General features: G+C 40.0%; 1 protein-coding gene across 3 annotated transcripts in view; it reads left to right on the top strand.

Annotated features, from left to right (window-relative positions):
• The window catches only part of Fas1 (fasciclin 1 Fas1 domain-containing), a 407,539-nt gene that overhangs the window by 270,212 nt on the left and 111,216 nt on the right, over window positions 1–26,111 (top strand). For all 3 annotated transcript variants that reach the window (XM_076366367.1, XM_076366368.1, XM_031984244.2), the window contains exon 2: window positions 5,773–5,908. In XM_076366367.1, the coding sequence (XP_076222482.1) occupies window positions 5,773–5,908 (136 nt within the window). The remainder of the gene's footprint in view (window positions 1–5,772; window positions 5,909–26,111) is intronic.

Below are 26,111 nucleotides of genomic sequence, written 5' to 3'. Positions count from 1 at the left end.
ACCGCTCTCGAACCCGGTGAAAGCCCTTATATTGAATACGTGGCTTACATCTCAATATCTCGATGCACTTACTCGATGCGCCATCGATACGTCTTGCGATCGGCTCGAAGAAAGGTATGATGGACTGCGAGCAGTCCGCGCATAAGTTATTATTGTCACTGGCATTGTGCACTTTGAAAGATCTCTCGATTAAATGCATTAGGGAAAGTGCACATCAGTCTTAGGACATAAATATAGGCTGCGAGACGAGAGATAGTCGGGGGAGTGGAATTATGTTATTACGTGATGGAGAAGCACGATGTATGCACTTTGTTCGTTGAATTTTTTGTAAATTCTGTTTCTCTATCTCGATTTTGTAGTTTCAGTTTTTATGATGTTTCGCGTGGGTAATTATTTTGGGAAAAATATAATTGCCATTTCCAGCGCGTGAAATTGGAGGTTGTGTCTAATGCCGCTGCGTGTACGCTTTTATCGCGGTAATAGGGAAATGGAATTTGATTAATTACATCGCGGACACTTGTTACTCGTAATTGAGAGGAATTGGGTAAATTTTGGGCTTCGTAAATTGACAGGGGTGAATGTGATTTTGTTTTTGATGTTGTTCTGAATAAGCTATTAGTAGAAATGATTGTTGTTTTATGTAATTAAAGGAATTCATTTGCTCTGCGTAAGGTACTGTAACATAATCGATGTTTGAAATGTTAACACTAAACCTACCGAGCAGTTACATTGATTTTTTGAAATTCTTCTATAGTATCTCCAAGAGTGCATCTATTGAGACTATCATCGATTTATAATCGGCGTATTGCTAAATCAATTTCTCTAATAATTTCTCAGAGAAACAACTGTTATCATTTTAACCCTAATCGGACCACGATATGACTTTGAATCACATTTGAACTTTTTACTTAAATTTTTTGATCATTTCATAATCAAAAAATTGCACATTACTGCATTTCCAAAAGTTTTTCTGGTCTCTTAAAATTTGGGCCTTTTAAACAAAAACAATAACATTTTAAACATTTCTTTTATTCTCAGAAATGACTGAGAGTCACGTCATGGTATGATTCGTTATAAAAACACGTGTACGATTAGGGTTATTAATTGCATAACGAAGAAATGAGGAATGTGTCGTTTTGACACGTCTAATATGTTTAGTATTAAATATTACAAATGATGTTGTCCAGAATCCACAGAATCTACACTTTCCGTATGACTTGTAAACATAAACGGAACATTAAGCAGAATCTTCATTTGCTTGGACACGGCCGCAAAGCGTTTCCTATAGACGGATACAGATACCGCAATATTATTGCGCAACTCGAAGTCGGACTGATCATTATGGAATATATGGCTCCCTAGATCGACCGCATCCTAGTTCAGCTTCCACTAATTAATCTGAAATTTCCTGCCAGCTTCGTCGAACGGGTTCCGCAGCTAATAGACCTCGGTCTGAATTCACATTGCCAATTATCTCATCGTGGACTACTTAACATGCACCAACTCCACTATACGTTGCCGTGAATATTAATAATAAATTCACTCGCCGTTGTATCCCATACTGAACACACTTATATCTCATTCAGGCATCATTCGATCCATTTTCTTCTTCAAAATAGACTTAACGGGAATTCTAGTCTTCCGTGGTTAGTTAATATTAACCGAACCTAGTAGAAACAGTGAAAATTAGTATCTGCTTTCAGAAAAGATTTAAAATTTACAATCATCGAATTCGTAATTCTGTATCTCGTTAATACTAAAACTACCAGACTGCTCAAAATTACTCATTCCTGATTTCTTCATTTTGCTATTATAAAAATAACAGATGTTTTTCTGAGAAATTATTCGAGAAATCGATTTAGTAATACGCAAAGTGAATTATAAATCAATTAAAGTTTCAGTGGACGCACTCTTGAAGTTTCTACAGAATTTCAAAAAGTCGGTTATCTACTTGGTAGATTTAATGTTAAAGAAACAGATAATGACTGTCAAATTGTGAAAATTTTGTGATTCTGTTTAAAGTCGTTGTTACAGTTCAATGCATCGGAAATTAATTAAAATAAAGATCTCGCGTAAATAAGTAACAGTAATTGATAGTTCAGATGCATATAAATGTTGAATCACTGAATGTCGTGATCCATTTCATTAAAACTGCAGTTGGTGGGGTTATCAAATGTTTTTACCCCGGGGTCAGCAGCTATATGGCAAATCTTAATCTCGGAAATAGCGTCCCCGTATCGATACCATAAAACTCGATGCATATTGCTTCGCGGAGAACGATTCGACGATCTCATCTTATCTGCGCAGGAAGAATCACCTTGATTCCATTTGTACCTCGATTTTCTCCTCTCTAAAGTCTGTTTCACCGGCTCGAGGCATTACAAAATTTGAACGATGAAATCTACTTACGTATCCGATGCAATTTACACGTCTGTCCATTTTATTTTCAGGAGAAACAAGTATCAACGCGGAACAGGATTCCGCTTTGAACCTGTTGAACTGTTTACGGAGTTTCCTCGAGGCCTGCACACGTTACTGTCACTCCATTTGCAATATCTGAATTTCGGTAGTCTAACCAACCTCATTTCATCGTTGTTATTACATCTTCCGACGACGATTTATTGTTAGACTAATTTTTATATTATATATCTCTCAAGGAAGACTCTAAAGGAATCAATCATCAGTCGTAATTACAGAAATCGTAAACGATAAAGGTATTTTTTATTGAGAGAATATTTCGGAATTTGTGTAATCTGAAAGGAAATCACTCTGACTACTAAAACAGTTTAGTTTTATTAATTATCGCGAGAGCACAGGTACAATTTTTCTTTTTTTTAGTGTTCTTGTGTTTAACAAACTTTTAGCATCTTGAGAGTTTCTTTAATGTTTCAAAGTTTTCCGAGTCATCAAACTCGGCGTACACGTTCGAACGTTGCGACGACGCTGGTAAACGTCGTTACGGCTGCCCTATTTCCGGACCCTTGGGACATGCTAATTAAACTGGCTAATAGCTGGGTCCAACCTTGGCCGCCCATCAATCGATTTAACTACAAATTCAATTGGTCGTTGCTTGTTAGACGAGAAAAATAATTAGTTGGCCTGCTGGCCCTGCGTTATCGCGCAAAAAATTGACAAATCTTGTTAGCTCGTTATGTAATAATCCGGTCCACGAGATCGACAATTATCAACGATGCATTTCTCGAGGGTGCTTCATAATCGCATGTACTCCACAATTAACTGGAAACATTTACCTATTATCTGACATTTCGAATCTGACATTGCGTCTATAATTCAAACGATTAGATGAATTTTCCAATTTCTATAAATAGAAATTCATCTTTTTAAATTCCAATGATATTTTGTTAAGGTACATTAACCTCTTTCCTCGCGGTTACTTTCGCAACTACCTTTGAAGCTGTTATATATTTAACAATTATCTATAAAAGACAATCCTAAAAAGATAATCCCACCTTAATTCGGTTAGTCTATATTTACCATAAAGATTAAAAGACAAGGGAAAGTAAGTTTTAATATCAGCTTGAAAGACAGAAATAATGTTCATACATTTGAAATTCAATTTGAAAATTGTATCACGAGTTCCACTAGATATTATAATATAAAAGATTAATTTCCATTTTTATTAATGCATACACGTAGCAAAATTGAAGATAACATGCATATAAAAGAAAGATCCCCCTTTGTAGATCATGCAACCGTATACTTCACGAGGCCATTATCATTGTTTCTTGTATCCGAGAGTAACATTTTCTCTGTGCACCGACGAATATATCGTCGATTCGATTCCGGTCACGAAAATCGCCTTGAATTTGACCTTGCATCGGGAACATGCGTCTCTGCGGAACCCGCTCTATTCGCGGGAGAAGAAGTCAATAAATAGCTTAGCGGGAAGCATAGAATAACGCCGGATAAAGAGTCGGAATCCCCTTTGAAATTGCGCCGAGAGGTACGGTACTCAAAGCAAACTAAGTTGTATAAATCAAAGTCTATTCCACTGGCAACAATTTGATATAGAATCGTGAAAGCCAGAGCATCCGCGGCTTCCCAGCCGGTGGAGCACAGCAGTTGCTTTTAAAGAGAGAAACCGTGAATTCGAACTGAGAAAAAGGATTGCACTGTATTCAATGTATCCACGTCATACCGTTAAAGTTCTCTTCGTAAAATTTCACTTCTTCTCTTTGACAGAGCTAGACGATTCTCCTGTGTGCGTCAATCCTTCCATTTGTCCTATGATTAGAAACTGTAAAAAGCATTCTTGACAAAAGTATACTCGCTGGAATCAAGAAGTAGAATTCAGCTGTACATGAATCGTGTTAAACCGGAGTACATTAAAATTGCTAGATTAACAATCGAGATTTACAACGAGAGAAAAGAAAAGTGAAAGCAACTAGTTCTCAAAACAGCTTCAACACTATACCAGACGTGTCAAAGTGACCCATTCCTGACTTGTTTTTGAAATTATTAACACTTTGATCGATTTCCACTGAAAATATTTAACATTTTCTGATAAGACATAGACGAGATTGTTTGAAACTAATTTAACGGTAATTCACAGGTAAATTAAGCAACAAAGCTATTTTATTTCAGTATTTCATATAGCAATATAAAGTTTCATTTAAAATATTAAATATTCAACTTCATAGTTTTGTTGTATTAAATCAAGCGGTGAGTGAGAGTCACCTCTCCAGTGCAAAGGGTTAAAAAGATAACAGATATTTCTCTGAGAAATTATTCAATACGATTTAGCAATACGCGACTTATCAATACGCAAACTGAATCATAAATCAATGAAAGTCTCGATAAATGCACTCTTGAAGTTGCTATAGAGGAATTTTAAAAAGTCAATGTAACTACCCGGTAGGTTTAGTGTCAAACAAACGTTTCCACCCCAAACTACATTGAAATCGGCGGACTACCAATCAAGACTTCCAAGAAGGAAAACGAAAGTCCAAAGAAAACGATTCTCTCGAAACGCGAGGGCTGTCAAAGGATTTTCAAAACTAAAGCAAGAACCAAGAGAGAGAAGGGGGCCCGCTGTTATTATATCAAACCTAAGCGAGTCACCCTCTATGAAAGCACTGCAAGTATTTTCAACCACCGTTATTTTCACCTTCTCCAAGCAACGCGTCCCCGGCTGAAATTTCTCAGGAGCCGTAAGACTCTCGGCTTATAACCAGCAAGAAGTCGACGAACGTTTCCAAGAGCCTAATGAAAGGTCCTCTGTAATTCCGTTTCCGCGTAAAAACGTATTCGTCTCCGCGCGTTCCTAGTTTACCATTTTTTCCCCCGTTGTCTTCGCGATTTCGCGCGCGAAGAACGAACTCGTCGCTCGGCCCGACACTCTGCAACGGATCGGCCAGGGTTAATTACGCATTGATAACTAACGAGCTTCCTTTGTGCAAATTTTCGGCGTTGGGGGCTGAGAGCAGACGAAAGACCCCGGGAAATTTGATTCGACGCGGCGGATTAAACGCCTTTGCCCTCGCAGCTCGGAACGTGAATCACTAATTCGGCACGTACAGTCGCGCACTTAATCCGCCGTGACTTGATCCGCGTATTAGTACCCCGCGCGAAAATACGTCCGCTGTCCTGCCTGTCCCCCTTCCCTCGGCTGACGGGAAATCGATTCCCTTTTCCTTGTCTAATTGCGACGAGGAGAGGGAACGTGGGCTGGGAAGTTTCAAGCATCACGCCTGGCTAGACATTGCGACGTTTACGCGATAACTAACGGCGTTCATTTGCCTTTTGTTGCAGTTTTATCAGCTCCTGGAGGCCAGCCCCGTGGCCAACTCTACCCTGATGTACCGTCACGTGACCGTGTTCGCGCCAACGAACCGGGCTTTCCAGAAGTATAATAGGACTACGAACAACTTGGTGCTCTACCATATGGGTAAGTACCTTTGTTTTTTAAATGGTAACAGTTTTATGGGCAAATTTCCGCCGTTCCTGTGGCTACGTTCAGGTATAATGGAGAGTTTCGAACTTTGAGATGGACGCTTGGTGGTTGTTTTATGTTTCGTTTTCTGGGTGGACTTGGGGAAATTACTCAGTTGGTTTTCTAATGGTGTAGTCTGAATTCTTCTGCTTCTCGTCGGTATTATTGCTGGAGGTAGAAGACAGTGGGAGTTGTAAGAATCTCTCGGAATCAGTGTTCGATGTTGGTTTGAACATTTTGTATCAGCTTTTTTCCTCGTTAACGGAGAAATTGCACGAGTGTACACTTTTCTGTCGAGTTTTCGTTTGCCGAGGTAATTACTTCCAGAGACTTCGTTTTTTGATTTTTTAATGGTTCTCGAATATTGATACTTTCGGGTTTCGGTTTACAGAAGCTCCCTCTCCGCCGCGCACCCTTCGAATGTTCGAGCTCGGCGTGGCCGCTGTTTATGTTTCAGTTTACCCTCCGCCTTTGCAAATGCGTTAGCTTTTATTGGGGCACAAGTTGCGTGGGGATATTAGTCTTTATGAACTTCCGTTAACGCGGCTTTTAGCGCGCGCCGTCGAACACCGGACCCACCCGTGGAGTATTTGTTGGTTAAATGTATGGAAACCAGGGACGGGAACATTTGTCAGGTATATATGCTGACGAATAATAGAACGTTGTTTCACCGAATTCAATTTCTTACTGCCGGAGAATTAAAAGACAAATCACGCTTTTGATGGTATTCATTGTTCTCCAATATTATGGTTAATAAACGTGTGCACCTTTACCTGTGTATTAAATTGACAATATGATCATTTCCTCGTAAAGATTCGAGTTGTTATTCCTTTGCAGTCGAAAGTTTTTCACTGGATATACTCAACATTTTCCGATGAGATATGAACGACATTGTTTGCGACTAAGTAATGAGAGAACAAGTCAGTAAGAAAGATATTCTGCTTCAACGCTTCATGTATTGATGCATTACACAAAATTTAATATTCTTTATAAGATTTAACAATTTTGTTATATTAAATCAAGGGGCGAATGAGAGTCACCTCTAGAGTGCATAGGGTTATAATAATAAGTGAATCATTCGGTGCTTCTAGCAATTAACTGATTTCCCGATTTCTTTCTTTTGAAATGATTAAAATATAACAGAAATTTCTCTCAGAAATGATTAAAGAAATTGATTTAGCAATACGCAAACTGAATGGTAAATCAATTAAAGTTCCAATATATGCACTCTTGGATTTTCTACAGAGGAAATTTCAGTATATCAATTTACCTATCGTTTTAGCGTTAAACATTCAAATAATTCCAACAATTTCGAGAGAATACTTCTCATAACAAAGATCGTGTGAAACAAAACCCCGATGCACGTATATCCGTCTCTATTTTCACGCGATTTTGATTCGACTTGAATTATTTCTCTTTTACGCGGTCGTTCGATTCAACGCAATTCCCTGAATCCTAACATGAATTTTCATGCGGTGTATCATATTATTTCATCGATTGTTCTACAACCAAATATCTATTTCTGTATAGATACAGTGTATGTTCTGCGTGTCTATCGTGCAAAAACGTGATCGGGCGTAATCGTTTCCAACGGGACACACGCGAACAATGCCCGCGTCATTTTCGGACATTGGGAAACCACGAATCACTGAGCGCGCGCGTTGCGCCCCATCTGCATACTCCATCCGTCTTCAATCGAATCTCCCTTTGCGGGCAAATACAGCGGCGCTTTAGGTGCAAATCCACCAATCCCGTTCGAATCTATGTACACGGTATAGGCTCGCCCACGAAGATCAAAGGGCAACACTTCGAAATTCGAAATTTGCTGGATTAATGCATTGAACAGCGTCCGCCGCTGCCCGGCGCTGCTACCGAATGCGAGAGGTGTCTTCCCTCGCCCCGGACACCGCGTAGGCGTTACGCGCGATCTCTAGTTTCCACCTCGTTACATATGTGAACCTAACTAAATACGACACCTACAGAGGAACAAAACCGCACCGGATCTTCGTGTGCGGATTGGACTCGGGTAAAGGAAAGCGCGTTGCGGTTAAATACTCTTGACAAACCGCTGTGAGCCGCATCCAAATATTATTTCATCGGTGAATTAATTCAATCAATTATTGTATAATTTAGAACAGTTGCATACGTATCTCTCGTAGATTATGACGCGATTCTTTTTAATCGTTTGTGTGCCACGGGTTTGCTAAAAGCCGGTCGGAAATTTCTTTAGCTATGCGATCGCGGTTCTTCCGTTTCAGCTTAGAAGTTGAATGACGCTTTTCTATTTTTACGTAAAAATATTCTAAATAGTGCAATCGTTCTGTTCTTCCATTTTTAAGCTACTAACAAAAATAGATATAAATAATTAGGAAGAGGGATAAACTTTTAGGCAGTATACTGGAGAAGCGCGATCGCGGTTCTTTCGTTTCAGCTCAGAAACTGATTGTTACATCTCAGTCTGTCGCATTCTGTTACGTATGCTTTCTGCGTCACGTGGCTCGACCAATAACATCAACTGTTCTATAGTTATGGATGCGAGCATCCTGAGTGGAAGTCTTCTTGCCGCTGTGTACCGTCCGTTGCAGCGAACCTGGCACTCTCGTCTGAGTGGTCAGATTCGAAGGCGCACACCTGATTGGCTGGGGCGCTCACGCCCACCAATCGAGTCACGCGACAGGGGGCGCGGAGAGTTATCTCCACACTCGCAATTGGATTTCTCGAAGCGACTCTCTCCGCCCCTACGTCATGAGTGCCAGATTCCTAGCAACTGATGATACATGTAACTTGGTGGTCGCGGCAACAGTCGTGAGAGCTGTACTGTAATATATTTTGTTTCTAAATAAAAGAATGGAATAAAATACGAAATATACTTGAAGCTTCTACTTTCTTAACTGCTTTGTCCTCGAGGCAATCTCAATATCTCGTAACATTACGGTGAATATTCAGGACCTGCGTGAGTAATCCTAATCGATCCGAGTAAATCAATGGGCTCAAGGTTCATTTGTGCATAGACCTATTGAAATGCCAACAGAAGCCCTTCGTTTCCTGCTACAGTTGGATCTTCCTTGGCAAACGTGGCGTCACAGAGCGACAGCCGCGCGTCGCTTCGCCTTTGGTGCATTATTGCGATTGACTGTGATCGATTAATCCTTCATCACGATGCCCCCCCCCCCCCCCCCCCCAACCCTTTCGACGCGTCAGAATTTGTGACGTTTACGCCGCGGCTTCGTCAATTATTACGAAATCTCGCCGGCGAGTCGCGCTGACAGTTGAAACGATCGGACGATGACATCGAACACTTTAAATCCGGACAATTACGCGGTTGTTTAATTATTAGACGAGCCTTGGCGATCGAGAATTTCGAAATGTTTGAACGGTCCCCCGGAGGATGATTGCCGGATATCGATCGCCCTGTAATTGGTGGACAGAATTCAGCCCGCGGACCATTATTTTCATTTTTAATACCGACGATGGCAATGATTAACGCGCACAGATTGCGATTCGATCGTCCGAGTAATTTTCTATTTCTGGGCGACAGAAATACTTGTTGTTACTTGTTACTTGTCGCGTCACGGTTAAAGAAAGGAAATTGTACAAAATAGAGAGTTATTTATGTTCTTTATTTAAATATATTCTGAGAAGTACATTATAACGCTAAAACTACCAAGCAATTACAGTGACTTATTTCCAGTTTTTTATATAAATTAGAACAATATGTTTTTTGAGATTCGAAGAGTCTCCTAGCAGTGTATCTATGCAAATATACAAATTTAGTTGAAAATCTTTCGCAAAAACGTCTTCATAATTCAAATACTTTTGAAGTGGGTCAATTTAACCCTTTAAAATGATCATAGCTTTCCATTAGTATGAGACAATGAAATGCAATACAAAATGATTTGAAGGTATCTAAAGAAACATCAACCACTCAAAGATACGAGAGAATTATTAATACAGCAGGTCAGGTATATACCAACCACAGGTTCTAATAGCTTTAACGCTTCAACGAAGTTATTTAATCGGTTCCGAATCTTTCGATGAACTATGAATCGTTCCGACTAATTTCAATTAGAACCAATTGATTGTTCTGCAACCGTCAGCCTGGGTAGTTCATCCTCGTAGTCCTAAACAGAAGGAACATTTCCTAACAGACAGAGACGAAAAACAAGAATGGGGATGAAACGAGATACCACTTAGACAATCGGATAACACGGCCGGGGGAGAACTTAATCGTGTGCGGTCTCGATTCCATTCAAGCCACGAATGCGACTACTGTGGCAGTCAACCGCCGTGAAGGATGCCACGAGACTTCTCTAATTGTCAGGCATCGATCAGTTTGGCGTGGAGGAATCACGATTCAGTCTAAATATAATTCCTCGGTGCAACTTCTGGAATTCAATGTCCGCTATTTATAACTGTCGCGTGCAGCTCGCAGCAACAGTTACATTTATTTCTCTATCGAACAATGCACGAATGGGAAACAAAATGTTTCTGAATAATATGATAATTCGAGGAACTATTAAGATGTTCCGGATTTTTAGACCAAGTCGCTAACACGTTTCATTTGAATTTTATCCTTATACTCTTTCTTGACACTGAAACCACCGAATGGGTGAAATTGTCCCATTTGAGAATTTTTATTCTGCAAGTATTTAAATTATGAAGGAGTTTCTGTGAAAGATTTTCAATTAAATTTCGACAGATACAAGACTAAGAGACCGTTTGAATATCATGAAACGTATTGTTCTAATTTTTATATGGAATTCGAAATAAGTCACTCGAATTGCTCGGTAGTTTTAGCGTAAAGCTTCAATAAATTCTTCAATTGAATGATAAAATTGATTTAACTGAGATTTTGTGATATTTCGTAGATATATACAATGTTATAGACGTGAATCTTTGGCCCAGGAAATACGCAACACGTAGACGTGACAAGTCCCTGATTTTCTAGTCGCATCCTCTTTTACGACGCGATTTCCTATATCCGGCCAACCCTCCTCCGCTCGAGGCGTTTTCACGATTACTACGATGAAAATGCACCCACGAAGGAAACAAGGAATTAAGAAGGGCGTTGCCGTTTTATGAAGAAACTTCCTTTGCATGTTTAAGACGCCTCGAGCCAAAAGGGAGGAGTCGACGCGAAGTCGTTCGAGTTACCCCACGGACGATAAAAATTTCATTCTGTCTTCAATTCGTGTTACATAATGGTGGAATATTTGTCGCGACCCTTTCAAATGATTCCTATTAAAATTGCCGCCTATATAATCCATTGAATTCTTCGCAATAAAGAACTTGCTACGATGTTCAGCCATTACCAACAAATTCGAACATAATCAGACACTAAAAGAGTCTATTTCAACCGAAATAAAACTGTCAGTTGTCTCTGAAACTTCCAGTTGACTCTTAAACCTTCGCAGTCGAAAGTTTTCCATTAGATACACTCAACATTTTCCGATGAGATATAGACGACATTCTTCAAAACTAAGTAATGAGAAAGCATAAGTTAATAAGAAAGATTCTGTTTCAGTATTTCACCTACTCGAGAGGTGACTCTCAGTCACGACTTAATTTGACATAGCAAAATTACGAAGATAAATATTCAGTATTTTAAATTAATCTTTGTATTCCTATGTGAAATATTCAAATAAAATAGCTCTGTTACTTAATTCACCTGTGAATGATCATTAAATTAGTTCCAAACAGTGACGTCTATATCTCATCGAAAAATATTGAATATTTCCAGTGAAAAACTTTCGAGTGCAAAGCGTTAACACTACCGAGCAGTGAAATTAACTTTCTGACATTTCCTCTATAGAAACTTCAAGATTTTCGAGAATCGAGAATCTATCGAGACTTTAATCGACTTATAATTCACTTCAAATCTGAAATCAATCTCTATTTTTCTATAGCCGCGATACATTGTTTCACACGAATTTATATTACACGGATCTACCGTGTAGAAATACAATAGAGCATGTTTTCTGAGTTGAAGAATTCGCGGAAAAATGGCTGACGAGCGCGTGAAAGGGTGGAATCTAACACTCGCGACTGAACAGGGGGTGCGTGGGGACCAGGCGGTGACTTTCATTAGGTCGTCTTCACGTTTAATTCACAATGAATGGGGCGTCGTCTAGGGGATGGTGGAACAAGGACCGCGTTACCCCTGCTCGGAAGGGTGCCCGGGGGTATTTGTAACCTTCGTAGCTGCGTCGCTGACGGATAATCGTCATTCAGCAGGCGGATCTCTTTTTAGACTCCCTTCGGACTAGATACAGCAACCCTTCGACACCGCGAATACCCGGAATACTCGAGGGTCTTCGTCGTGCTGGTAACGAGGAGCGCGGCTCGATTAAGTTGCGCAAAAACTCGGCCGGCTAAGCAGAAAAAATTGTTCGGATATCGAGCCGGGTTTTTTTTCATTGCCGGGATTCCGGCGGTCCGTGGATATTCAGGTGAATTTATGTCGAGATGCAGTCGCGGTTTATGGCAATTATTTGAATTATCGAAGCCGGCAACAATGCTTCGATAATAAATTGCAGAGCATGGGATGGGACTTTTAAATACAAGGCCTTGTTCCGAAGGGAAGAAGCGTGATTTAGATAATTGCATTCGGTGTTTGCTACTTTTATCAGAAAGCATTGCAGTGTATTAAGTTTACTAGGATTTATTGTTAACAGGTTGAATGTCGCGCGATTTCATAGAACAAAATACACGAAATGGGAAAAACATAATATTAAATCATTCGATTTGTTAATGTGTAATATAGGTCAATGGACCAAAGAAGTTGTTAATTTTACGTATCTGGTTTGTAAGACCAGATATTTATTGTAACTGGGTTACACTGGCGTACTGAGTAAGTTTTAAATAATTAACAAGGCTTGACTTGATTTATCGGATTGTGTGTCCCTTTATTTTGTTGTTGATAAAACTTGTCCTAATACTATGATGTTACTGTGATATCGCTGTCTTGATGATAATTTAATGATGTCTTTGATGATGCTAATTTGTACAATCGAGCGTGTCTTATACTAATTGTGGAGATGAGGGTGTGTACTGTTTCATGTGTATGTTAAAAGTGGGAAATATTTTCGTCCAATGAAGTTGTTGGGGGTTGAATCTGCTGTCTTGTGGTCACGCCTTGTAGGGTAAGTCGGACAGGTCAAGTCAGGTATCGTCAGTAGGAGTGTGGAATACCGTTAGGGTGTCGTGAAGCTAAGCCGTCCTTTGTGTATTGAAAATGTCTTTGTATGCGCTAACAGTTCCGGTTCGCAGAACCAGAAATTGCTACGCTACGATCGACGGGTCGACGCTTGTTCGCGACTCGAATGTTTTCGTGAATTTACGTAGACCGTACGCGTGATGCCCGCCAAATTAATCTTGGGCACCTGGATTCGTCGGTGGAGCAGTGGTCGCGTGTTCGCGTTACGTTTTGTTCGAATCGAGATTTTCGAATGAACTTAATTTGTTTGTTTTATGGTGTCTCGAATGGTTAGGGTTTTATTTAATGTGTCCGGGCCTTTTTCTCTACTGTTGTAAAAACTAAATGTTCCTTGACTATGCAAACGGGACGATGAGGGTTATTTCTTAATTGTATGTAGTCTTAACACGATTGAATTGCATTGTTATTATTGCGCGTTGATTTAGTTGAATGTCACCACATTAGGTAGCATTATTTAGAATATAGAAATGTTCTCAAATAGTTTACCCCCATGACATTCAACGTGTTAAATATTTCAACGGTGAACGTACTTAACACTGAACTACCGAGCAGTTACATTGACTTTTTGAGATTATTCTGTAGAAACTTCAAGAATGAGTATTGATAAATCAGTTTCTTGAATAATTTCTCAGAGAAATATCGTTAACTTCTTAATAATTGTATAAAGAAAAAATCAAGAATGAGTGATTTTGACCCATCTGGTAGGTATAGTGTTAACTGTAACACTATAACTCTATTTGTTAACTGTAACACTATAACTCTATTTGTTAACTCTTAATAAATTCACAGAAGTGATCTAACACAATTAACGCGTTAATTATGAACACTACAACAATAATATACAATATACTCTGAACCAAAGCAAAAGTGCCATGCCGCTTATGGCATTGCTCCATTAAGGGTTAAAATTTCATATTAGAGTTCGATAATGTATTTACTTCTTCTACTTGAGAAAACTGATGGCCATGAATAATATTCCTACACCACTGTTCCTCGTATTAATTATTACTTTCCCTCTTTTCCTTCTTCGCTGAAGAATTACCCAGCAAACCCTACAAAACCTTCATAACTTCAATAGAATGATTGCCTAGGAAGGTGTTCGCCTCCAGAAATCAACTTCATCGTGAAGACACAACGTGTCCCATTCGCCTTTCTACCCCTTTAAGTTAAACCGAATTCGGCCGCGTATTTCATCCCCAAAGACGTTAAACAGACATGGGATGTCGCTGGTTGAACACGGGCCAAGTACCTGTCGCGAAGAACGTTTGGTTCTGATATCTAGTGCTCCGAGTGACGGCGAAGTCAGTCGCGTCGAGTTTAAAGGCTGTCGCCTTGGGGAGTCGGCGAGCACGACAGAGACAATCAGATCAGTGCTGAAATAAGAGAAACGGAAAGAGGAGCCGCCACTTCGACAGAAGGGGAAGGGAAGGGACCGGATAGAACGTGAACTTTGACTCGTGGAAGCGAGTCGACTGTGCGCTGTGGAACTTAAGGACAGTATATAGTTAAAGCCGAGACAGAGGACTTTGACGGAGCTCGTACCAAGAAGCTGGTTACATGGTGCTCGACGCAGCGAAGAACAAGCCGGTTAGGTCTGCGACATATCTTGCGGCTCCTAGCCACAGGCCAAGCTAACCTCTTGCCTTGTTTGTCTTGTTACCGGCTGGTGAATTTCGAACTGGTTCGACCACCGATATCACGTCCGTGTCGGACCAGTTCCGTTGGAAAATCTTGTACCTACAAGTAGCCTGTTAACCACTTGATAATGGAGCATGGCTTTCATTATTGCATTATTGTATTGTAAGTTTCGGAGTTCAGGGTTACTGGTGCTTGCAGCGTGGACCAGGATGGTGTGTTAGGAAGAACATGTAGTGTTTTATGGTTTAATGGCGTTGGAATGGTATAGTATCTCTTTCTGCGATATTTCCTCTGTTACGTTTATTTCTATTTTCATACTTTCACTGAGTCTGTTAATCCGTGCCATTACAAATCGTGGATTTCTGGTTACATAGAAAGTGGAAAATTAAATAAAATGGAAGATTGAAGGTCAGCGAGTTCTGAGATATCACGTTATCCTTAATACTAGATTTACTGACGTTCATTGTATACTTTATTCTATTGGTTCTAGAAAAATACGTATTCGTTTAGATAGATTGCGGAAATTAGTTAAAATGAAATAGATAGCTTTGAAGTTACTTTAACATTATTCGCATAATTGCATCAATTAAAATCGACTTGAACTGCTACTAAGTAATGTTTAAAACATTCAGTATCCGTCAGATTGACGGGTTTCGTGAATCTAGCGTAAAAAAAATAAGAAAATTCTTATTTAATGGAAGTCATTGAGTATTCCTCTTCGGTCGAGTATTTATTAGTTCTTTCATTTCATTGGAAACTTTCCGTCGTACACTTTTATCATACCCATCGAGTACACTGTATTATTTCGCGACTGTCCATCGAGTTTCCCTCTCGAATTTCTCTAGAGAACCACGCGGGCAGTTCGTGTAAATAATTGAAAGTAGATCCGCGTTGCTCGTCGAAACAAAACAATCCGAGCCAATATTATTCGAGCAAAGGCAATTTTTCAGAGGAACTTACTGTAAGAACGATTCGATAACAGCGAACGGTAGTCCCGTGCCACTTATCGTCAAGAAATTCCGTATACTTCTTGCCGGTCGGCCCGAGTCGGGCCAATAAACAAAGAAACTTGCCCGAAGTTACCGCGCGAAAGAAACGCAGCCCCGGCAATGAAGTTTGTCGATTTTGTTTTTTTGATTAAATAACAAACCGCGGCGACTGGAAAACCGTCTCTTTTTTCAGTGATTCCTCGATACCGCGGCGAACCGGGAGAAGCAACTATACTCGGAACTTTCCTGATCGCAAGTGCCATTGTATCTCCGTTCCGCGATTTCTGGAAAACAAATAATCTCCAACCCCTCTCCGAGTGCTCGCTAATATTCCCCAAAGTTTTAGACTCCTTGGAGTTTATCTCTTAATTTAACGTTTTATTGCCTTTTCCAATTGTTCGCTTAAAACCTAGTGATATCAACGCTATGATTAATAACGACTAAACTCATTTCGAGGAAGAAAGTTCGTACGAAACCTGTTTCCCCGTGTTTTCAGTTTATACTTTTGAACGTCAAATTATAGGACTTCTATGAATCGTCGAGAAACAGCGAACAGGTTATGTTTCAAACGGCCAGAATATCCATTCAAATTGAGAGAAAAAACTGCGTGGTTCAAACCGTCCAGACAATGCCGAGGAATTCCGCTTGTCGCGAAAAGTTTCCCAATTAGTCTTGGAACTTCCATAATTTTGCAGGCGGGGCCGTCTTGTTTTGCGGCGAACATTATTGTGCTCGGTTTAATTTATCATTTCACCTCTGCCCGAAACTGGGCTTTGTATTGTCCGCTCGGCTCGTTTTCTTTTTCTCCATTTTTTTTCTTGTTTTACCCTTGGCAATCCCCCCTCCCTCTATCTCTCCGTGTCCTTCTTTTCCCGCTCTTTCGCTGGCGTGGACTACGCTGTCTACAAAAACAAATTAAATCTCAATTCTGGTGAAATTGCTTCTAAAAGATAACGCTAATTAAAGGACGTTATTCGTTAGATAAGCGATGCAATTGCCGCTGCCGGTGTAATTTTGGACGCTAAAAAGCGAGAGTCCTTAAACCGTCCCACTGGAAAGTCTATTATTCGGGTCGATTCGTTTAATTTTCAGCTTTTACAGTCGCCAACGTTCAGGATTGTAAAAGTTGAGGACGCTCGTCGGGAGTTCCTTCCGCTGGAGGATGCCCTTTGATCTATTCCTTAAGTTTCACGTCGTTTCTTTCTTCATCTTTTTTCTTCGACCGAGCGGTACAGGTTTCATTTCTAAATTTACTTCGCTTTATCTTCGGTTCTCTGATATTGGTGGAGATAAGTTAATTACGACGAATTTGCACGGACACCGTAGCGAACGAGATTTAATGTAGCATAATTTGTATGCTAACTTCTGTAATGATTGTATATTTAATCTGCAAGCATCTTGCGAATGTAATTACCAGATAGGGTATTTATATTAGCATCGAATCTCGGAGCTGTGCAACAGCTAACTAGAATTTTAATTAGATGGTATTTTGATTCTGAAGCTTTTAAGGTCGGCTTATGAAATTTAAATCTAATATAAGATGTATATTCATGAATGAATATGTTGGAAGTTCTCAGTTCTCTGTGAAACTTCGTGCCAAAGAAAATTCTCATATTGTAATTTACAAAGAAATTTCATTTTCAACTCTATTTAAATTGCATCCTTTATAAAAAATGAGGAATGTATTTTAGTTAGAAGCGAGTCAATGAACGAGAATAGCGAATGACTTTCTGTGCGAACTATTCGTAATCCAATCGTCGCGGAACTCTTTCTAATTAACTGATTCGAAATGTTTTTCGTTTTATTACACTGATGGAACATCTTTTTGTTGGAATATTCAGCTAAATATCAAATTTGACGTGACATGCTTATCAAGGGTTTCCTCCTTCCGGTGTCCTTCGAGATTACATGTTTGCTTTGCCGCGGACACGTAATTTCGGCTTGTAATGTTTGTGTTCTTGCAATACCTCGACGTTTCGAACGGTGCTTAAGCTTGGCTGCACTGTCATTATCGATTCGACAGACGCCCAGACACATTGATTTCGATAGAAAAGCGAAACATGTGATACTAATGTTAACACATTGCGTGTCGGCTAATTTTCAGAAAATTGAATTGTGCGAATGACGATTTTTAAGAAGATCACCTTTTATCAATATATATACCAATCTTCAATCTATTAATTTACTATCAACGCCCCGTTCCTTTTAAATTCGACATTAAAAATGGCATTATCACAGGTACCTTAACTTGCGTATATATTAACCTACATTAAAATAGATAACAGTTGTTACAATACGCTATGCGTTACATTTTAGTTATATATAACGGATCGCAAAATTGTTTGATAGGTCTAGTATGTGATAGAAAAAATCGATAGAAGACAGATTAACAGTGGTATTTTTGTAAGTTCGAAGATACCAACTTTTATAAACTGAAAGAGAAAAAGTAACTTCGTAGAAAGAGATAACTTATAATCTGCACGCTCTAACTTCAAAATGAATAGTTTCGAAGTGAATTGAGGAACGTCCTTTGCTTCTCATGAATAGCGTAAGAAATTGAGTTTCTTGAAGATTGAACTGTTCTGTGAACGGTAAAATGAACCGCTTCATTTTAAAATTTCGTAAAATCGTTGCTCTCGGAAGTAAATGCTCGGCATTATTCCCTAATGCCCCGTACATTCTAGTCAATTCACTAATTCTGAGGACTGTAATTCCAAGTTTTAACGTCATTCTTTTATTGATCTCTCCCATCGCGGCGTCCGGTGTTTTCTCTCCCGTTTTAAGAACATCCTTAACCGAATCCTATCTAATTAGCCTTTCAATGCTCATTGAACAGTCCTCAGGATTCCTATTATCCCATTATCTGAAAATCAAACGAACAACACTTCAAAGTCCTCGACATTCAGACTATTGACTAAAATCATAAATAACCCCCCGTAAATATTTCAAACTACTAACCAACCTTTAAATTTCTTAACGTCAATGCTTTGAACGTCCAAACCGAGCACCAATCAATGAGCGAATGTCATTAATTAGATATCGAGGGGTCATAAGAACCCAACATAAATAGCAAGGTGTCTTTTACATCTAGAAATAGGTACGAAAGCTCCTTAGAACGGACTTTTACGCAATTTGCGTTTCAATTTTCCGAGCCCAGCCCCGTGGACAATAAAACGATCAACAGAGAGACGAAGGGTAATCAGGGTCTAGCTAGTTACCAAAGCCGATCCTCCTTTCCAATTTCGTATTTCCCGGAAAACCAGTCATTGTGTTACGCGGAATGCCGCGCGGGAGAGGCCTCACCGGGAGATTCATGGAACGTGGAACAAGAAGGTTACATTTCCCACGGGAGTCGGTATTCTCCTTTCATTTTCAGACTTATTTCCATCCGGGATGGAGAGACGCCGTCCTCGCAGACGGTCCTGAGTACTACGTAGGCACCGTCCGTGGGGATTGCTGGGTTCGGCCGCCATCATCCGTTCTGCGACGCGAAAATCAATCTCAACAGCTTCCGGTATCAATCTCGCATCACACCTGAAGCGCACACCCGACCGCATTCCTCGGAGCCGGCGCGCGCGGCGTTCGAGCTCGGATGTTTTATCCTCTTCTCTCCAATGTCGGCTTCGAAATCGTACACGGGACCAAGCAAGAGGAAATATCGGGGAAACTGAAAAACAAGCGCAGCCCGTCGAAAGCTGGAACGTTTGTCTGGAGGAACGATGGGCGTATTGACTGTTAGCGCGGCGAAACCGCCGGAAAATCTTGCCGGAATGTCGGAACTGATTTTACACGAAGAACCTGCCAGATGTAGCTAAAGTACTCCTTGTCTCGAAATCCCGCAAAACAGACTTTAACGGGTTGACCCCGTTGTGGTCGCTAACGAGCCATGCTTCTGGATTGTTCGAAGACAATTATAATACGTAACATCATCGACGGTGAATGGAAACGTTTACTAAATTAATAATAACATGACGTAAGGATTGCAATGCGAATGAAGAATTTACCTTCGTCGCGAAAGAATAAGCGAAACGCTCAATATTTCTGTGGCAATTTCAACCATTACGGATTTCCAAAACTAACATCCAAAAATGTGGAATCTCGTTCGGAAGAATAAATCCGCAAAATCGAGCGGAGAGGCCGGGTGTCCCCATGAAAGATAACTTCAAAAATGAAGAGGCAACTAAAAACGGAACAAAAATGGCTAGCCACAAAGCGAGCCTTTAAGCTACTATTTGCGATGCAGCTCGCTGATCCAATATGGCAGAGTCCGGTGACCTTTCATTGAGGTGATACACATGCATATGCGCATATTTAGAGAGCGGCGGGGTCTCGCGAGCGTCGGCCATGCGGAAAGCGGCACAAAATGGCTCCTTCTTTTTTTTAGCCAGTGATTCAATCGCGCGGCACTTCCACGGGCTACGATCGATCTCTTTGCGCCCTACCAGGACTCCATCGAGGCGAGGAATCCGTGAAGGGCTCTGGATCGAACGGTGCCGGGAATCGGTTTTCTGGCTTTGGGGTCGCCTAACCTCTCGAAGCCCTGCCGCTCAATTGCTGCGACCCGTCGGCGTCTTCTTTAACTTGTCCGTATAGCCAGCCGGAATCTATCCCCTTTGGACGGACAGCGTCGATCCTTTATTCCGGCGTTGGCCTTCCGCGAATATATCATTCCACACGCGGCAAATATCTTTTGTACCGGCTGCGCCGAATATCCGATGAGGATCGTAAATTATCAATGATACGTGCTCCGGGCGGACGGGATCGCGCGTCTGAACGTGCTCGACTTTTCATCCCTGTCATTCTTTTCGCGTTTCCCCGCTTCCTCCCTTCGGTGACCAATGGAAAACTGATAAATGAGCGCCGGATGAGAAAACGAAGGTTAACCCTTCGCGAGAAATTTTGGAACTTCTGAAATCCCTTTTCTGTGAAAGAGGATTATATGAATCGATTCGTTGAATGTTTTAAACGGGGAAAACCGTGTAGTAATGGTTTAAAGCGATTAAATTATCAGATTGTTACTTTTGAGGTTAGGTATCAGAGAACTCGGGTCGCCATCTTTGTGGCATTTCGCTGCAACAAGTAAACGCTGGAATTACAGGTCGAAATAGCTTGTGTCGTGCATTTTTGTTTGATAATTAGTGGGATTATGAGGACTTTGCTGTGAAACGATATTATTACGTTCCTTAATCTTTGTAACAGATTGTAAATGAGACAGGGTAATTGTTTGGTAATTGTAGCGTTGGCCGTAGAATCATTATCTTCAGAATTATCATCTAGGATAAAAGCGACGAAAATGTGGAAAAATACATTTCAATCCGAATTCCGAATCTCTATCGCTGCCAGCGGGATCGTGATGGCAAAGAATCAGAGTTTTCGTACTGCTTCTATTTATGCCTATTTAAACGCACGAAAATTCACGAGAAAATCTGGCTTATTGAAGCTACCGGGGCATGTATAAAAAAACTTTTTCGATTCTTTGACCGAAAATCCGAGTTGTAAATTCAGCCGGAAAATTGGGAAAAATTCACCAGCACGGAATTTTACAACGCCTTCCCATACGATTAAGTTTGGAAAGTATTGGGTCATGGAAGAGGAAACATCAAGAACGTGTAGAAAAATGAGAAGAAAATGGTAAAGCAATAGACATTGCATCCACAGAAACTCGGGAGAGGCTTCCGTCGACAAATGTGCATGGAGATTAACCGAATCCAAGCGAAATCTCGAAAAAATCAATGGAAACAGATGGAAAGTATGAAAAGAGTTAAAGGATGTTAAAATCGTGGGGAAGGGGTAAAACATTTATAAAGAAACCGTGAGAATCAATTGAAGACAAGCCAGATTATAAATTTGCGAAAGAAAGTGAAAATATAAGAGAAAATATTATGTTTGAATGAATAATATAACAAATCCTGAAGGTAAATACGTGAGAAATAGAAGAATAGAAAAAAGACGAGAACGTGTCAATCCACCAATTGCTCACGTGGCAAATGAGTAACGCGCGACTGCGATTCGTTGAATTGACAATTATTGTAATTGACGTGACCCGTTTTCGAGCGAGTGATCGATGAACGTCCCTTGTTATTATTACTGTTTACCAATTAGTCGTCGTGAAATTATAATTGGTAATTGCACACACCTCCGGACTGCGATAGCCACCGATGGCATTCATTTGTCCGCGAAACCAACCTGCCGGCGAGCACGCGTCGTTAATTTTAAATTGCGCTCGCCGAAAATGATCCTTCGCGGAAATTGAATTTCATTTGGCAACGCGTAAATTGTGGCAGTTTTCTAATAGCTACTCCCTGAGTTCACCAGTGGAATAGAAACACAATATATTATTTGATTTAATAATCACCGGAATAGATTTATAAAAAAGCTGATTTAAAATTCGAAGCTTAAGCTACGCGTTCCATTTATGTTCTTCGCATTGTCCACGGAATAAATCAACTTTTCAGCGGTGCATCGATGACGTGCATAATACATATGCATACATTCGCGATTCGAATTTCCAGAGCGCAGTACCTTCCCGATCATCGAACTTTCCTACTTCCTGCGCGCCGTTCTTTCTCCGTTTATTTAAAAGTCCTGAATACTCGTCGTTCTTGTACGGAAAGGCACGAGGGAAAAGAATAAAAACCGAACAACCGTTCGTACATTTTAACATTCGTGACAGCGGACTACGTGAGCGAATATTGAGGAGGATTAATCGAATCCGCATGGCGGGATTTTTCCGTTTGATGTGACGCGGACAGATCCAAAACCTAAGCTCCCGTGAAACGATGTACAAAGTATTTTTAATCCTCTCCGCTAGGCTTTGTTTCTCTTTGTTTTTATTTAAAAACCGTACCAATAAAAATGCCTCGATGATTTTATTCAGAATGAAATATATTTATTCGTAACTGTAATTCTGTTTAACACTAAGTTTACCGATATTTTTATATACCCATCTCTACCGACAAGAATTAATTTCATCCATGAACAAAATCACACATTTTCTTGAGAAAACAACTTTAAAAACGACATAATTATATACAGTGATTTTATAAATGAAACTATGAGATGTATGGGTAAAAGTCAATACAAGTCGCAGAAAAAAAATATAAACAATTTCTGAAATGTCCCTCGCGAAGTTCGGAATGGGTCAAAATGATCTGTTCGGTAACATAGTGTTAACCCTTTGTACTTGGAAGTTTTTAACTAGAAATATTTTAACATTTTCTAATGAGATAAAGACGATATTTTGTGAAATTAACTCGACGAGAAGTCACACATACATTGAGGAACATACGAAGTATAATATCAAATATCAAATTTTATAGTTGTACTGTATGAAATCAAGTGGTGAGTCAGCTTTCGAGTGCAAAGGGTTAATTACGATCCGACAGCCACCTGCGTATATACTTACTACTTTTACTTCGTGTAAAGTCAAAATAACTGAAAGTAAACTTACCTCCAACAATTTTATAGATTCGTTTTAATTCGAGGGAAATTCGAGGGCGTCTCTATTTTATCCACTTATTACGTTATCAATGACGCCGACGGCTGTATTACCGCGATCAATTTAAACGAACGGCTTCCGTTTCTGGTACATGTTACAAAGTTTCTTGGCTGACGTTGATACCATCATAGAAAGGAAAAAGGGGCGGAGTATCTTATCCTCTCTCGCGTTATTAAAACATCAGTATGTACTTACCTGCGACGGAATATCTACTAACCATTCATTTTTCACAATCAAAAAGAAGCCCTTATAATAATCAACATTTCCATTACAATTATCTCTTAGAAAACATCCCCTATGGCATCCGATAGTCGCAATGCTCGTATAGAACTGCAACTCTCCGATATCATTATTTCCACATCAAATGTAACCTTCCTCAAAGAATGTCCTTTCGGAACACACAATGATCATACACTAATTGTTAAAATAATACACCGTATACGTTCAATCTACTATCCAAATTTCGTAATATTACAACCGTATGAATTATCCTAATTAATTTAATATTATTTCGTACTCCAATGTACACACGCTCCTAACAAGCGCGTCCGTCGAAACGCAAACTCCAGAGACGACAAAACGCTTGGGAACCGTACGATCATAATAAAACGTAATGATCCGGTTGTGTATAAATTTCGCGGGGCAAACAGAAGGATGAACGAATAACGGGACAAACTCGGGTTTATATCAGACGCAAACACCGCGAACAATTTAATCTGGGATTAAAGCGAAGTCAGACATCCGGAAATTAATCCGGCCGGCACCGCGTTGGAATTGAAACAATGCGTGCTCGCGCAACGGGGGAGGACGTGTAGTTCCGGCGTGTTACAGAAATCTTCAGTATCGATCATACCGGTATCACCGTGGCGGGCTTTCGAGCCCGTATGGTGGCACAAAGGCACGCGGATCAGTAAGGAATGTGTCAAAAGCTTGGCGCACGGTTAAGCGGTTTCTCTGGCTCCGTGAAATGCGCATGATAGATAGCCCGTTACGTCCACGAATTGAATAGCAAATTAAATTCTGCTTGCTTCACAAATTTACCTATCCGCGGTTTATCTGCGCCGGGCACTTGGTCCCCGTAGAATTTCGGTTTCACCGGAGAACTTTTCCGCTCGCGTGAAACGACTATCAAACTTCCTGTGAGGGTATCGCCGGTGACAGTTTCATACGTGATATTCGTTCGAGTATATAGACGTGAGAAGATGTTACTTACAGGATGATCGAAGGTAAATCGCAAATGTATAATCGGAAGTGAGGATTGTGGAAACTAGCAATTGGAGTGACTAATTTCTAAATCTTTGTAAAAATTAGAATATGTTTCTCGAGATATGAGTCCTTATTGTTGTATCTGTATAGATACTTAAATTTATTTTACAATTTTTCGCAAATGCCATGATTTAAACACTTGCAAAGTAAACGTTCTGAGATGGAACAATGTGACCCGTCTGTTTTAGTGTTAAAGGCTGCTATTATGTGACTAATCTAATAAAGGTAATTTAAAGAAAACTTAGGTTACTTGGAAAGGTTAGTTTAATAAAAATTTCGTGAATCTTAGTAAAATGTAGACTACTTATTGATACTAACTATGTAGTACAATCGAGAAGAAAAATACGTCTAGATTCCAAAGTTGGAGTTACCTTTGATGACTGCTAGAAAGTGCAATCTAAAAGTAGCGCCTGATATTCTTGACTCCACGAGAACTAGTGTCGAATTTCGATAAAAATTTCGCAGGACAAAACCTTTGCATACAACGTTGAACGTATATTTCGTGGAACAACAATGAACCGCTGAATGTAAACGAACCTGATATCAATTACTGTCCATTAATTACGGGGCTGTATAAACGCTTAAATTATATAGTCCCGCGTAAGCCACAGGTTAACCGGAACAATTGCGTCTGGGCATCGCGCAGATTCTGGCGTACTAAGTTTCCGTATCATCCAGCGTCAGATAACGATAACGCAAACTCTATTAAGGAAGATCCGATAAGCCAGAAGCCGCACCGGTAGAATTCGGATGCATAAAAGCGAAACTGAGAAACTGGGTGAAGGTGTTCACCGTAACGCGGCTTATATTCGTTATCGGGTAGCAATTGTTGCTCCCCTTGGCGGTGTAATAAAATTATCGGCTTGAATCCACCGCAAAATGTGCATTGTATTGACGCGTGCGGCCCCTTAGTCGAGCGTGATAACAGTGACCCTAAATACTATTGGATTACCGCATGCAATATTTCGTTGCATGCTCGACACGCAATGGGCACTTTTCTCGCGCTAACTCGCAGAAAATTGGGTGTTACGAATCGCATTATGTTTTCTATTTCTAAAAGAAATGTTGTTCTTTTAAACAGCATTGATTTTTTTATTATACGAGTCGCTCAGAAGCCAATGGGGTTAGGTCGATTCTTTGATATTTTCTGGTTTTCGTCAATTTTAATGGAATAAATAATATTCTTCCGAGTTATTCAAGGATTCACTCGTTTCTTCGTCTTTTATAGCTCACATATCCCTTCTTTTTATGGCTACTGAAGAGATTCCATCTAAAAATAGCTTAAGAAACATGTATTTTCTCAATCTTTTTCTTCTTGGCTTAACCACATTGGCTTCTCGACTCATATGCTGGTTATCGATCACTAGAGGAAACATTCTAAAATACTTCTTACTTTTCATTCTGTATTCCTATGTTTCTGGATAATTTCATGTTTCTACATTTCTATACTACACTACTTAAACCTACATTCCTACATTTCGTTCCATAGGATTACTGTTTTATCCTACATCAAGGAGCACTCTAGGAACATAATAAAACGTCGGAATAACA

Source organism: Nomia melanderi, chromosome 3 (genome assembly GCF_051020985.1).
Source record: "Nomia melanderi isolate GNS246 chromosome 3, iyNomMela1, whole genome shotgun sequence".
Classification (NCBI taxonomy): Eukaryota; Metazoa; Arthropoda; class Insecta; order Hymenoptera; family Halictidae; genus Nomia; species Nomia melanderi.
Note: the sequence above shows the minus strand (reverse complement) of the source record. Positions and strands in the feature narration are given on the sequence as shown.